We start from the raw sequence: 15,556 nt of genomic DNA, 5'->3' as shown, positions 1-15,556 counted from the left end.
GCAAGCCTGTTTGTCTTGACGTCTTATTTCTGTAATGCTCAGGCATGTCTCCTCAAGTGCTGGTCTAAAGAATGTAGAACAGTATGTTGCAGGTGATTTCAGAGGACCAGTTTTGAAACTATTCCCCAGTTGGCCTTGTTAGAAGTCAAGGCAGAATGCAGTTCAAAGGGCAATTAGGAATAAGTTTCTTATTGCCAACATGCATTTATTTAAACTTATTTTTTGAATAGGTAATGCATTCACATAGTTTGGAATTCAAAAGCATGCACAATGAACAGTCTTCCTTCTGTCTTTGCCCAGCCACTTTGTTCCCCTCCCCAGTGACCACAATCTTGGTGGGTTCTCATATGTTCTTGCAGAGATTTTATAGGTGTATAAGCAAATGTGTGTGTGTGTACTCTCCTTCCCTTTTGTTTTACACAAATGGTACTATATACACTCTGGATATACACTGTCCAGCACCTTCCTTTTTAAAATTACCAATATGTCTTGGAGATTTTTCCATATTTATACATAAAGAGCTTTCTTTTGTTTGTTTTTTGAAAACTGTATTTTCCATTGTTTGTACTGCAGTATATTTCACCAGTCTCCTACTGGTGGACATTTAGGTTTTCCTGCTTTTTTACTGTTACCAACACACAGCATGTGTCATCATCAAGGGCTCTCAGCAATGCTGGGGGCATGTCCTTGGCTAGGGGAGGGGGGCTGGATCTAGTGTCCAAGAGGAGGGGTTGTCTGTGCTGGGGACGCAGGCGTTCTGTACACATCACAGGAGAGAAAGCAGAGTGTGTGGCGCAGATGCTGGTGGGTGGATAGATGTAGTGGGAGCTCATGGGCTTTCTCATATGATTGTTTCTGTTTTCTCACTGAAATAGAAAATAAGGTCATCAGCTAAAATTAAGAAAGGGAGGATTGTTTTAGATAGTTGAAGTGACAAAAGGAAAGTTTTGTCCAGGAGAATGGAAAAGTGAATGATCTAGAGAAACATAGTTGATTGCCGAGCAACGTCAGTGATCATGAAACTGAACGGGGACCAGTCAGCATGCTTGTGTGTTTCTCCAGCTGTGTTCAGCTGTGTGAGTACTGACACGAGTAATTGGAGAGTTGGATTTAGCTAGCATTAGGGTTTAGCCAAGTGACTTTTGTTCCTCTTTCCATATAAAGTGGCTTATTTAAGGCTTAGTTGTCAGTGACTGTGAAGAGTGAAATCTCTTGAAAAGAGAGTATAAACATTGCAGATTTAGACCTGAGACGTTGGAGATTAGACAGATTAAATTCTTGCTCCTGGTCTGCTGAAAGGAACCCTCTTGTGGCTTTCAGATTTCTGACTACATGATGCTGCCCGACACAGCCACCCTGTCAGAGCGGCTTCGAGTGTGTCTCCAGGAGGGCGATGAGAACCCACGGGACTTTACCACCCTCTTCGACCTGTCCATTTACCAACTGGATACCACCTCCCTCCCCAAGGTCATCAAGTCAGTACCTGTGGCTCTCTGAGCTGCACTGCACTCCATGCTCAGCATTTGGTTTGAAAATATGAGCCTGGGGACAGGAGCTAGGGTCATGGCAAAGGTGGTTTGCAAAACGTGTTCTCAGATCTGTGATGAACTCGACAAAGACAGCTGGGATATTGGGGGGGGTGGGGGATGCAGATGAAAATGCCAGCAGTTTCCAGGCTCTGTATCAGGCATTTCGGGTGACCAGCTTATTCTGGTTTGCCCGGGACTTTCCTGGTTTTAGCACAGAGAGTCCCATGTCCCAGGAACCCCTCAGTAAACCGAAGGGGTTGGTCACCCTGCAGGCACTTCATGTGGTTACTTCACTTAATACTTTCAGTAGGCCTGAGTTACCTGCCTCATTTCCAGATGAGGAAACTGAGGTTTAAAGAGGGTAAGGGATTCTCCCAAGGTGAGGGCAGGGATTAGAGCCGGGCCTGAATGACTTTCAAGCCAGGGCTTTACCCTGTTTTATTGCACGCATGTTGTTGTTGTTTGCCATCCCTGATGTCGGGGACAGGGACTGACATTTTTGAGCATCTTTGGCCTGGCATGGGCTGTACATCTGGACAAACCAAAGGCTGAGGGCACAGCTACAGATGACTGTCTCACTTCCTCCCGTGTACCTGTGTTCAAGTTCAGCAATACTTCCAGAGCTCTCACTGTGCCAGGCACTGGGCCTAAAGTTTATGGTTTTATGGAGGGGACAGACAAAAGCTGTGAGGCATGGTTATTATATAATGCTAAATGTAAAGTACAGAATAGAGGCCATGGGCATAATGAAGAAAGAGAATTTAATTCTGACTGGAGTGAGCAGGGCAGACCATGAAAAAGGGGCCCATTTAGCCAGGCATTAACTATGTTAACATTTCTTGGGGCCTTGTGTCTGTTTGCACTACGATGGGTGTTGCACTTTAAGGGGTGAGAAGGATTTCAGGAGGTGGGTGGGGATGTTGGGAGGGAGCATTCTGCAGCGATGTAGCTTATGTGAGCAAATCCCTAGACATTCACACGTGCAGGTGTGTCCAGGCAAGGGCGGTTATTCTTAATTGCCCTTTGAACTGCAGTCAGCCTTGACTTTTAACAAGGCCAACTTGGTAGTTTAAAAATTGATCCTCTTAAGTCACCTGCAACATACTGTTCTACATTCTCTAGCTCCAGCACTTGAGGAGACATGCCTGAGCATTACAGAAGGAAGAGGTCAAGACAAACAGCCTGAGGCTCAGGACAAGGGTCGGACTTGTGGAACGGGATCCTAGTGAAGACCTCTAGGGGAAGGACATGATTGAATCTGTGTAATCCAAAATCAATCAAACAGTTTCTTGCAGCAGTTTGTACAGTTAACTGGAATAAAGAAAAAGTAGTGAAGAAAGCCAGTTAGGAGATTGTTAGAGCAGACCAGGAGGGCTGAAAGGTGGAGCCAGTAATAGGAGTGGTTGGTTTCAAGAGATGTTTGGGAAGAAAGAATCACAAGACATGGGCCCTGGGAGGCTGTGATGGAGATGTCTGAGAGACTGATTTCTTCTTGGGGATCTGGGCGACTGGTGATGCTGTTAACTGGCACAAAGAATGCAGGAAGAGGAGAGAGAAAGGAGTTCTGTTCCAGGCGCTCGATCTCATGTGGCTGAGAGGTTTCCCTGTGAAGATGTGCAGGTGAAACGACTAGTGTAGACATGAAGGGGTCTGGATAAGGCAGTTAGGGAAGCTGTGGGAAGGGCTGGGGACACCCAGGGACAGCAGTAGAGTGGGAATTGAGCTTGAGACAGGACCTCACCGCCGCCAGTGCTTGAGAGGCAGGAGAAGAAGAGGGCCTGTGACAAGCTGGGGAACAGCAGCTGGAGGGGCAGCACAGGGACTGTGGGCAGCAGCGTCCCTGGACGCCAAGGGAGGAGGAAATGACATGGAAGTAGTGGGGTCCGGAGATGGGCCACAGGGCTCCTCCTCCTCTGCAGTTCGGGGCTTTTCTCAGAATAACAGAAGATACATCCGGCTGCTCCACTCGCCGGTTCCAGTCCAACCAGCTTCTGCCGTTTCGGCCTTCTTCTCTCCTGATATGGTTTAGACCAGGCCACAGTGACCGCTCTTCAGTGTTGAATGAGGGTGTGATTGAACTGTCTACTATTTTAGTGTCAGCAGAGTCACACAGTGGTATTATTTTGGAGGCTTGGATGGCTCTTTTAATTGTATTTGTCTCATACCATAGCAAAGGGCAGTAGTTACTGGCTGACGTTTCTATAGGTGCTCTCAGGTATTTTTATTTCCTAATATCTTTTGAATGCAATTTCTCTTTTTTGAGTAAAATTCAATTAGTCTTTAAATATTTACTTGGTTTATAGGGTGTTGCTCTGAAGTAACTTCATTGGTCTGTCTGCTATTTATCGAGGCCTGTAGGTGTGAGGTAGAGACGAACAGTGTGGGGCCCCTACCCTCTGAGTTCATGGCCTGGTGGATTGGGGACTGAGACACGAGATGGTGAAAATGCAGTGCCAGAGGTCAGGCCAGAGTATTCTGGGAACATATAGCTCAGCTCCATTTCACAGATTTGTGTTGAGCATTGGCATTTATTCTTCCCCTTTTCCCCTACTGAACAGCTTTCTCAATTAGGTTTTCTTGGTTTTCAGATTACTTTCTCCACTCATCCCCTACCCCCATCAACAACATGTTGGCTATTAGTAGGAGGAAGATGTGGGCAGGTGGTGAGCTGAGTGGAGAAAGAGAAGACAATGGAATTTGTCTTATTATTAACATAAGGCTTGAGCACAGTCAGCTCTATCTGGGGACAGAAAGCAGAAAATCCCGGCTGGGTTGACCGAGGCCCGGGCTCGGCGGCTGGATTCTGTGTGTGGGGGTGGTGGGACGTTGAGCTTAGAACTGCCCCTAATGACATTCTGCCTTCGAGTAGACTGAGTTATGGGGCTTCTGGTTGGCAGGAACTGGCCAGGTCTGAGTTCTGATCTTGCCTTTGTCACTTCTCAACTGTGTGACCTTGGGAAGCACTTCATCTCTATACCAGGAGATTACACCCACTCTCCAGGGTTGTTTTGAGGATTAAATGAAGTAAGTTTAAATGCCCAGCACAGGGTCAGATACAACACGTGGCATGCAGTAAGTGCTCAGTGAAAGTTATTTCTCTTCCCTCCATGGGCATACGCTGCTCATGGCTAGGGGAGATTCTCCCCAAGCACCTGGGAATAGTGGAAGAGGTGACAGTGGAAAGCTCAGCTAATCGCCTCTCTGCAGAGACCTCTCTCCTCGGACATAGAAGTGGGCATGAACTTTGTCCGTGCCTGTTGGCATTTGCTTGTTTAGCTTAATTTTGAAAGGCCACAGATGTGTATACAATTTAAATTGGGTGAGTATATTTTAATCTGCCTCATCCGCAGAGGAGTTTAGCCAGCTTACAAAATTATGTACAAGGCAAAAGCATAAAATGAATGTCTGAGAAAATACAGGCAAAGGGGAAGCCACAAAAATAACGCAAGGGGGGCTGGCCCTGTGGCTTAGCGGTTAAGTGCGCGCGCTCCACTGCTGGCGGCCTGGGTTCGGATCCCGGGCGCGCACCGACGCACCGCTTCTCTGGCCATGCTGAGGCCGTGTCCCACATACAGCAACTGGAAGGATGTGCAGCTATGACATACAACTATCTACTGGGGCTTTGGGGGGAAAAAAAAGGAGGATTGGCAATAGATGTTAGCTCAGAGCCAGTCTTCCTCAGCAAAAAAGAGGAGGATTAACACGGATGTTAGCTCAGGGCTGATCTCCTCACAAAAATAAATAAATAAAAATAACGCAAGGGTAAGACCAGCACTTGACTGTAAACTCATTCTGGCCACTCTCCCTCTGCTGTAGCCACTCTGGCGGCCCTGCTGCTCTGTGAAAATGCCTAGCACCCTTTCCCGTTCTCCCTGCTCTGCTTCTGCCTGGAACTCCCTCCCTCCCTTCACTCAGGGCTTCTCTGACAAGCCACACTCCCTGTATCTATCGGTCTCTCCTGATTTGCATTTCTTCGTAATGCTTATTAATACTTGGCATCTTGGGTTTTGTTTATTGTCTCTCTCTGATCCACTTGAATGTAAGTTCCACGAGGGCCTGCCTTGGTCTCTTTTTTTCATTGCTGCTGTACTCCTGGTGAATAAAACTGCCTGGTACCTAGCAGATATTCAGTAAGTATTTGTTGAGTGAGTGAGCACACAGAAGTGCATACTGTACAGATCTGTTGAGTTGCCAGAAGCAGAGCACACGTCAGGTTTGACTGAATCCTGTCTTCTGATGATGAAAACAAATAAGGAAACAGTGAGTTACAAGATTCACAGTGTCCACTGGGTAAGAATCAAAAGCCTATTTAGGAGAAGCCTGATGTGAAACTTGAAAGAAATTTCCCTTTCAGTTCTCAATAAAGTCATACGGTATGATACAGTAGAGAAGATTCCTGGAAGGATCATTACATTACATATAACAACACATTTTGTGTGTTTTTCTGCGAAAGAGCTGAACCGCTTGATTTGATCAAGAAGAGCACAGTGTGATCAGTTAGACGTACTTTGCCACAGTGTCTCGTCTTGATCTCTGCTTTTTTGTCTTGTTATTACAGGGCTCATGAACAGCTAAACGTGAAACATGAACCTCTCCAGCTCATCCAACCTCAGTTTGAGACGCCGCTGCCAGCCCTTCAGCCAGCGGTGAGTAGGTGTGCTTGGGGGACCCTGCTACAGAACCCCACTGTTGGCCCTTACCTCACCAGCTGGGCCCCTCATGTCATTTCTGGCATTCATCATGGAGTCACATTTCTCTGCCTCTAAACATGCACAGAGACCAAACATATTAATATTCTGTAGGGACTTCCATTTGGTGTAGTTCCCAACTGAGAAATCAAGGGCATGGACTTTTCTGACTGTTAAACGTTTCCCGCCTTGTTGGGTTGGAGGTCATATATGAGAATTCCTGGGTAAAAAGGAGGAAAAGCTTTGTACTGCGGCTTTCCAGACAACAGGCACTCGGATTCATAGCACAGTTCTGACAGCCCAGGGGACGGTTATGTGTATATAGGTTATTTTCCAACATTCCAGTCCAGCATTAACTCAACTTGCCTTCAAAATTGTCTTATCCCACCACATTCTGGAATGTTATGAGCTAGTTGGCTTCATCTTGGTAGCTTGAAATTGGCCATGGTGGAAGTATTTACATGACAGAAAATGACAAATGCTACAAATCAGGCCTTTTGTTTTGTTATGTTTTGAGAGCTGACAGTTAAACATTTATCAGCACACCACTGGTTCATACCTATGAATTCTGGCTCAAAGTTCAGCACTTTCTACACTAATCTACATCTGCTTCCCCAGTTTCTGTCCCTGAAGAACTCATGATTAAATGAAAAACAAGTTGTACAATCAGTTGTTCAACACAAAGAAGCCTATTAAGCCCCAGGGTTTGTGTGCTTGCATGAGTTAATGGGCACTGGTATGTCAGCTTGGTCAATGTAGTTACAGCTGGTTCTGCTTGGTGGTTTACAGTGGGCTTGTCGTGGTGCTTGATGTGGTCTAATGGGTTAGGGCCTGTGGGTGGTTCATCCCAGGGAAGGGCTGAGTTGGCCTCTCATTTCCCTTATATGTCGTTGCTGTCAGTTATAGCTTTGGATATGCTTTTTCATGAAAAATTTTATTTCCTTTTAGGTTTTCCCTCCTAGTTTCAGAGAATTACCACCTCCTCCGCTGGAACTGTTTGACTTAGATGAGACGTTCTCCTCTGAGAAGGCACGGCTTGCTCAGATTACCAATAAGTGTAAGTTTGGCCAAATTTTTGTTTGTTTCTTTTGAGTTTTATTTAATTGTGAACTTCTGAGATTTGCCATGAGAGAAAGCTTAGAGTTTATTTAGAGAGAACAAAATATGAATGGGAGTATAAAATTACAATTTTTGTTTATTTCATGTAAATGATGTTGATTGTTTCTCTCGAGGCCAGTTAGCTTAGTGAGTTAAAACATGATGATAAGCAGAAGCCAAGGTCTCAGTTTTAATCCCTGTAGGTCTTTAGTTCTGACCTATTGAGTGACCACAGGATGAATTCTGACCCTGGCTGCCATTTAGCAAATCTAGATCATTGGTCATAGGAGCAGTTAAATAAGAAAATTTAATCAGGGTTATAGACTTCAAATTGGAAGGGATCCTAGAGAGATTCAAGTGTGCCCACCCTGACATGCACTGCCTCTAGCACAGCAAATGGGCCTGCACACATGTGCTCAGAGGCATAAAATTAACCATCCATTTTGAGACAGTGACCCCACTCCTGGAAATCTAATCTAAGAAGATAAATGATGGTACACAGATGACTACTACATTATTTATTTAAAAAATAAAATACAATTGGGAATAGCCTTAGTGTTTACTAGCAGGGGAATGGTAGTAAATTGTGCTACATTCAACTGATGGGACAACATGTAGTCATTATAAAAGAAGTTTACAAAGGCCAAGGAGTGACACTGATAGAATTTAAGTGAGAATCCTAAATGAAGAAAGCAAGATACAAAACTGCATGTACAGTAGGATCCCAACTATGTGAACATCTGTCTGTGCCCAAAGACCAGAAAGGAGTATGCAAAAATGAAAAGAGTCCAGTGTAGAACACTTCACTGCATCTCTGTTCTGTGCCAGCCATTGTGGTAGGTGCTGGGCAATCAAAACTTAGCAAGACATAGTGATGAGTCCAGTGGGAATAATAGATCTGTGAAGGATCAGATGCTTTGACCCAGCATTTCCATTTCTAGCAATTTATCCTACAGAAATCCTTGTAGAAATGCAAAACAAAAAAGAGATAGCTATAGAGATATTAATTGTGGCATTTGAAAAGTTGGCAACAGTCTAATGGTCCATCAGTAGGGGGACTGGTTAAAAAATAAATGAAATAAAGTGGAATATTATACATCTGTTAAAAGAAAAATATAGAGCATAAGCTTTGAGATGGAATGTCCATGTTATATCATCAAATGATGAAGGCAGCTTACAGAACTATTATAGTGTGATCCATTTTTCACACATATGTAAATATGTAGGCATATGTGGCAGTAATTACTCTAGGTAGTATTGGTCAGCATAGAGCTAGGGTGAGAGATTTTTGCAGCTGTATGGTTTGAATATTTTAATAAACATTTCTATCATAACTTTAAAAATTTCAAATCGGGGGAAAAAAATAAAGAAATTACAGTATGTTGTAAGAAGGGCAGTCATGGCTATCCATCCTCAATATAGGGCTGCTGGGATGGCTTCACAGAGATATGTTGTTGGTGGAATTATGGGTAATTTTTTTCTTCTTTAATTTCCTGTTCTATAATATTGCTCTAATAAATGTTATTTAAAATATCCATATGCCCTTCTCATAGTGGTTCTTGCTGCCTACAGCAAATGGTAATTTGATTTCTTACTGGTTGCTCCTGTTCTTTGTAACGTAGGAATGCTGGATCTGGGAATAGGAAAGCCAGAACCAGTCCAGCTTTATTCTAATTAGGAGTATCACACTTTTGTCCTAATTTACAAAAGCAGTAACATCAGAGATCTCTACATTTTGTCACTGATTAAGTCCTTTGGTCACATTACCCGAGGAAGAGGTGAGTGATCTTGAGAGATGTAGGAACCTGACGGGGGAGGGATTCCTAAACCACAGTAAGTCTGTACTTGGGGAAGGGCAGAAGTTAAGGGTTAATCTAACTGCCCCAACTGTGCTTAGGTACTGAAGACGACCTGGAATTCTATGTCAGGAAGTGTGGTGACATTCTTGGAGTAACCAGTAAACTACCAAAGGACCAACAAGATGCCAAACATATCCTTGAGCACATCTTCTTCCAAGTGGTGGAGTTCAAGAAACTGAACCAGGTACAGAGCCTAGAAGGCTCACTAAAGCAGGAGCCCTTCAAGTGGTGGGATCCTCCATAAACTGGACTTCTCGTGTTTTATGCTATTCACTCATTCTGCAAGTATTTGTTAAGTACCTACTAGGTGAAGAAAACAGACAACGATCCCTGCACCTACAGAACTTATATTCTAGCTGGAGAAGGCAGACAGTAAACAATAAACGTAATATACAAGTCAATCACACAGGCTGCTAGAAGATGTTAAGCAGGTAGAGCAGGGTAAGAGGGATCAAGTGCGCTGAATGTGGCAGTATTCAACAGGGTGGCCAGGGTAGGCCTCACTACAAAGCTGATATTGGAGCAAAGACCTGAAGGTGTTGAGGGATTCAGCCATGTAAACAGCTGGGGGATGAGTGTTCTAGGCAGAGGGAAGGCCTGTGCAAAGTCCCTGAGGCTGGGCTCTGCCTGGCATGTTTGAGGAACAGTAGTGATGCCAGTGTGTCTAGAGAGAACAGAGCAAAGGAGAGAATAGCAGAACATGAGGTCAGCACCTTGTTAGAAATCATTTTTCTCTGGACTCAGGACCAAGAACTTTAAAACTATGCCTGGCCTTCAGTTTTTCTATCCCTTGACAGGATTTCTAAAATTAAATGCCTAATCACTGTTGGTAAATGGGCATTCATATGCTACAGATGGGAGAATAAATTGGTCTCACTTTTCTGGAGGTATTTTTTATAATGTTATTCAGAAGCTCTAAAAACGTATATACCTTTGACCCAGTAATTCTAATCCTCAGACTCTGTCTTAATAATATAATCCTGAATGTATGTTAATTTACCAACCAGGATGCTCAATGCAGCATTGTTTTAACAGAAGAAAAGTCTTCATCAGTAGGGAACTGGTTAAGTACCTAGGCTGTATCCATAAGATTAAAAATGTTTTAGAAGAATGTTTAAGGAAATGTTTAGGAAGAATTCATGATACAGTAAATGGGGGCGGGAGGGCTATAAAACAGAAAGAGATTCCATTTTTCATATATTATACACACACACTTAGGATTTTAGATGCTGAGTGGAAAGATCAGTTAGGGTATGAGCCTCTACTGGCAGGGGGCTGGCTCTGCTGGGTACCCATACTGAATGCCTCGTATGTGCCAGGCGTGGTGCTAGATGTCAGGCGGGGCTACGGCAGTGAACACGATGAATGCAGTCCTTGTGTCTCTCTCGGACCTCCGTGCAGTGGGGGAACAGGAGTGTATAGGCAATTACAGTGCTCTGAGATAAGTGCCATGAAGGGAACCCAGAGGTAAGGTACTGACATAGCTGCTCAGCACTGAAATGTGGGATGGGGGCTCGGGTAGATTCCCAACAGTACCTGCCCTGGTGGCAAGGGAGGGACAGGCCCCCAAGGCCAAGGTAAGAAGCCTGGTATGGTCTTTGCATCAGTGCCTGCAACTGTATTTGCTCCTCACTCATCATGGTGGGTGGTGGGTAATGGTCAAAAGCATACTGTCTGGTAGTGAAAACTTGATCCATTGGGGTAGATTCAGCCTTAAAGCCAGAGATTACCTATGTGTCTCAATTAGTGATAATTCAGAATGTCTAATCAGAGTCTAAAATACTGAAGCATTCACATTTTAGTCTTTGTACTGAAATACTGAAATTCTGTCTTATTCCCTCATCCAGGAACATGACGTTGATACAAGTGAAATGGCATTCCAGAACAATTTCTGAGGACCATGCCTCTTGAAGCATTTTCCGCCTCCTGATTCTCTCTTGGTCAACTATTTTTGAATTGTTCCTCCACTCCTTATCAAAATTTTCTATACACTCTTTCCTCTATGAGCTGTGGAAGGCGTGTGCATCTTCTGTAGTGCCCAGATAGGTATAACATTTCTAACTTAGAAGATCCTTATGTAAGATACGTTCCATTTTTTTAAATTAAATCTGACTGAATCTGTACTTAATTTATGAAACAGTCTTACACTGAAGTCTTTTCTTTCAACTCCAGTTGTGGATTTGAGTCTCTTTTATCAAAGGCATAAATAACTCTCAAGCTTGTTGTGAATACTGTACAGCTCTTGGACTAGTTCAAAAGGATACAAAACTAACTTAATCCACAGTCTGTCTGCCACACCGTACCTGGTAAAAGAGATAAAAACACACCTCCCTTACATAGATCACTCACCCCTTCATCTCCCAGCTGCCCACAGGACACAACCATGTGGAGGCTGTTGTCTCCACTCACAGTTTGTCCCCCTCCTCTGAGCTCCTGAAGCATTCACGAATTTCTGTCATCATTTTGGGTTTTATAATGCAGGGCAAAATGTGATCATCTGTCCCAAGGACAGTGGGTGAGACTGTACCTGCTCGAATGTGGCAGCTGATATGGAAATGCACAGCAGCGTACTAAATACACTGGGAGCCAGCGCTGGGCAACTCTGAAAGCCAGAGATAAGATGTACTAAACAATTACCTCCCCACCCATATGCTCTTCTCTTACCCTGTGGGTTTGGCGTTGCTGCCATTGAAAGGTGAGGTCCCTCCCTCTGAATCTGGCACTACGGTGGAAGTGACACTGTGTGACTTCTGAGGCAAGGTCATAAGAGGCTATACAGCTTCTGCCTGGTTCTCTTGGGACACTTACCCGTAGAGCCACAAGCCTCCATGCAAGTAGTCTGAAGCCATGTGGACAGGATATGTGGATAGGCCAAGTGTAGGTGTTCTGGCCAACAGCCAGAGGTCCCAGCCCATACCAGCATCACCTGCTAAATGTGTGAGTGACATCGTGGAGGAGAGACGAGCTGTCCCTGCTGTGACCTTTCTGAATTCCTGATCCACAGAATCCACAAATATAATAAAATGGCAGTTTTAAGCCACTAATTTGGAGTAGTTTGTTATGCAGCAATAGATAACTAGAACACATAACCTACAATTTTAGAAGGAACTTTCTGGATCTATCTGAATCTAATCCAACTTCACTTTCCAAAGGGGACAAGGAGATCTAGGGGCAGAGCAGCACTGACAGCCTGCCTACTAACCCAGAGCTGCTCCCACCACACTCCTGACTCAAGAAGGTGACTTGGAGGAGGCAGAGCCTGTCCTGCCATGGGTCAGGGGGCTTTTCCTTTCAACTATGGATGACTTGTGGCAAAGATGTCTGTTTCTTCCCAACTTCTTATGAAAAATTTGAAACATACATAAAAGTGGAAAGAATAGTACAATAACCAGTACCCACTACCTATTTTCAAATATTAACATATTGCCACATATGCTTTATGTATAATTTTTCTTACTGAACATGTGAAATTAAATTTCAGACATTATAATACTTCACCCATTAATATACTTTGTTATATAATCACTATATACCACTCTCACTTCTAATACTTAATGCTAATTAAGATATCCCCAGGGCCGGCCCCGTGGCTTAGCGGTTAAGTGCAAGCACTCCACTGCTGGTGGCCCGGGTTTGGATCCCAGGCGTGCACCGACGCACCGCTTCTCCGGCCATGCTGAGGCCGCATCCCACATACAGCAACTAGAAGGATGTGCAACTATGACACGCAACTATCTACTGGGGCTTTGGGGGAAAAAAAAAATAAAATTATTTTTAAAAAAAAGATATCCCCAAATTGTCCCCAAAATGTGTTTTATAGAGTTTTTTCAAGCCAGGATCCAGTCAAGGTTCACACATTGGATTTGACAATCTCTTTAATCTCTTTAATAAAATCTAAAACACACTTTTTGTGTGTGTGTGTGAGGAAGATCAGCCCTGAGCTAACATCCATGCCAATCCTCCTCTTTTTGCTGAGGAAGACTGGCCCTGAGCTAACATCTATTGCCAATCCTCCTATTTTTTTTTTGCCCCCTCTTGCTCCCCAAAGCCTCAGTAGATAGTTGTATGTCATAGCTGCACATCCTTCTAGTTGCTGTATGTGGGACGCGGCCTCAGCATGGCTGGACAAGCGGTGCATCGGTGCACGCCCGGGATCCGAACCCGGGCCGCCAGTAGTGGAGCACGTGCACTTAACCACTAAGCCACAGGGCCGGCCCCTAAAACACACTCTTTGTTTTGTTTTTTTTAATGACACTTACTTTTTGAAGAGACTAAATTAGGTATCCCACACTCTGGATTTATCTGATGGTTTCATCATGTCTATTAACTTGTCCCTTTATTTCCTGCAAACTGGAAATTAGGTGTAAAGGCTTGACTAGGTTTAAATTGAACTTTTTTTTTTTTTTTTTTTTTTGGTGAGGAAGATTGTCCCTGAGCTAACATCTGTTGCCAATCTTCCTCTTTTTGCTTGAGGAAGATTGTCCCTGAGCTAACATCTGTGCCAATCTTCCTTTGTTTGTGGGACACTGCCACAGCATGGCTTGACCAGGGTGTATAGGTTGGTGCCCGGGATCCAGGCCCATGAACCCCAGGCCGCTGAAGCGGAGCACACAAATTTAACCACTACGCTACCAGGCTGGCCCTATTACGTTTTTGGCAAGAATATTTCATAGGTGATGCTGTGTATATCAGACTGGTCCTCTATTAGTGACATTAATCAACTGGTTAAGGTGGTGAGCAGGGGTGTTTTAACATTCAAACATCAGCTACAACAATGTCCCTTTATCACAGCTGTTCATCTATGTGCATGAAGTTTTTCTGGCACATAAGCCACTTGAGATGAAAAAGTCAACTGACTAGAACAAACATTTCAACTTCACTCTTAAAAAAAAATGATAGTACCAGTCCTAGCAGGTAACAGCATAAAAATAACCTGGAGATTTTATCTGTTGCATTCGAATACATCTCTGATTGGAGAACCCTTAGTATCAAAATGAAGAGTAGATAACATAATGAGAAAGGGGAGATACCAGTCAGTGACAAAACGTCTGTCCTCTCCCCAGGAGCAAGGAGGAAAATTTGTGGCATCTTATGATTTATAGATCTACTGTGTGGCTTTTGCTAAGTTAGTTCTTACTTGTAAAACTAAATATAAGAGGTTTTTAAATTCCGTTCCCTAAAAGGTGCTAGAGTGCTACATATGCCTTAATGAAATTAAATTTAAAAAATTTTAATTAAAAATTTAACTAGGTAATATCTGAGCACGAACTGAAGGATACTAAGGAGAAAGAATTTCACCCTCTTCGGCCATTCAGTTCCCCTTTCTGCAACCAACGTTATCAATTTCTTCCGCTGCCTTCAAGAGACAGGAAGAAATATATACTTTAAAAAGAGTAATAAATCTTGCTTCCACCAAATTTTAACAGGAAGCCCACTAATGTGTCACCCTAGGGTGCGCTCCTGCAGTTCACAATCTAATCCGGGAGAGAAATTAACCCCGTAAGAGTCGCAAACGGTGACAAGTAGCACGAGGGACACCTGCCGTGTTAGCAGCTTGTCCAGGGCTGCTGACCCGCACGGGGAGTGAGGGGCGGCTCGAGGCAGAAGGGGGTCAACAGCACTCAGGGCCGAGGGCGCCTACTGAACGCGAACTCCCGTGACCGCCATAATGTCGGAGGCCGGCGACGGACCCGCCCTGCTCTCTCTCATCCTCTGGACCTTTCTTTCACCCGTCCTCCGCACGACCCCAAACGGCGCAGACCTCCCAGGGGCGACGGCTCCGAGGGCGCAGGGCTGACCCGAACAGCGGGCGAGGCTGCCAGGGCAACAAAGCCCAGCAGCCGGGCTCCCAGCGGCCCCCGAGCGCAGGCGCCCTCTGGTGACGTAGGACGGCGCGACTCCCGCCATGCCTCGCGCGGCGCCTGAGCAGGAGCGCGCGCCCGGAACTGAGCGCTCAGTGGGCAGAGGCGCGGGTCCCGCAGTCAGAGTGCTTGGGCCACTTGGCTTCCGTTTACACGGGGGACGCTTCGAAACAGGTCACGTCACTTGCCCCGGGTCACCGCGGGCAGCGAGAGACGACCAGGTGGATTCTAAGGGCTGATTTTCCCTCTCCATCTTCACAGAGTAGGAGGAGGATGCCAGCATGACGATGCTGCCAAGCGCGGCCGCGGGGCCTGGCCGGGCTGTGCAGTTGGTTTCTGCCGGCCTCGGGACGAGGCCTTGGACCGTCCATCGGCGGTTCCCTCACTGACGTTCTGCCCGAACTCCCTAACCCGCGAGTCCTTCCCTGTTTGATTGCTGAACTGCAAGTGGCCACGTTACAGAAGGAAGAACTAAGTGTTTGCAAAAGCTGATGCCCTGGAAAGCACAGAGTAGAGCTCAG

The 15,556-nt window shown here is 45.0% G+C and overlaps 1 protein-coding gene across 1 annotated transcript in view; it reads left to right on the top strand.

Annotated features, from left to right (window-relative positions):
• IFT52 (intraflagellar transport 52) overlaps positions 1-11,302 on the top strand; it is a 30,427-nt gene extending 19,125 nt beyond the window's left edge. The window contains exons 10-14 of the mRNA XM_004430385.3: positions 1,321-1,475; positions 6,088-6,175; positions 7,166-7,274; positions 9,213-9,358; positions 11,022-11,302. Of these exons, the coding sequence (XP_004430442.2) occupies positions 1,321-1,475; positions 6,088-6,175; positions 7,166-7,274; positions 9,213-9,358; positions 11,022-11,069 (546 nt within the window). The 3' untranslated portion in view covers positions 11,070-11,302. The remainder of the gene's footprint in view (positions 1-1,320; positions 1,476-6,087; positions 6,176-7,165; positions 7,275-9,212; positions 9,359-11,021) is intronic.
• Positions 11,303-15,556: the final 4,254 nt, after the last annotated feature.

This window comes from Ceratotherium simum, chromosome 21 (genome assembly GCF_057802395.1).
Source record: "Ceratotherium simum simum isolate JZ-2026a chromosome 21, ASM5780239v1, whole genome shotgun sequence".
Taxonomy (NCBI): domain Eukaryota; kingdom Metazoa; phylum Chordata; class Mammalia; order Perissodactyla; family Rhinocerotidae; genus Ceratotherium; species Ceratotherium simum.
The sequence above is the reverse complement of the archived record's forward strand: the minus strand, read 5'-3'. Positions and strand labels throughout refer to the sequence as shown.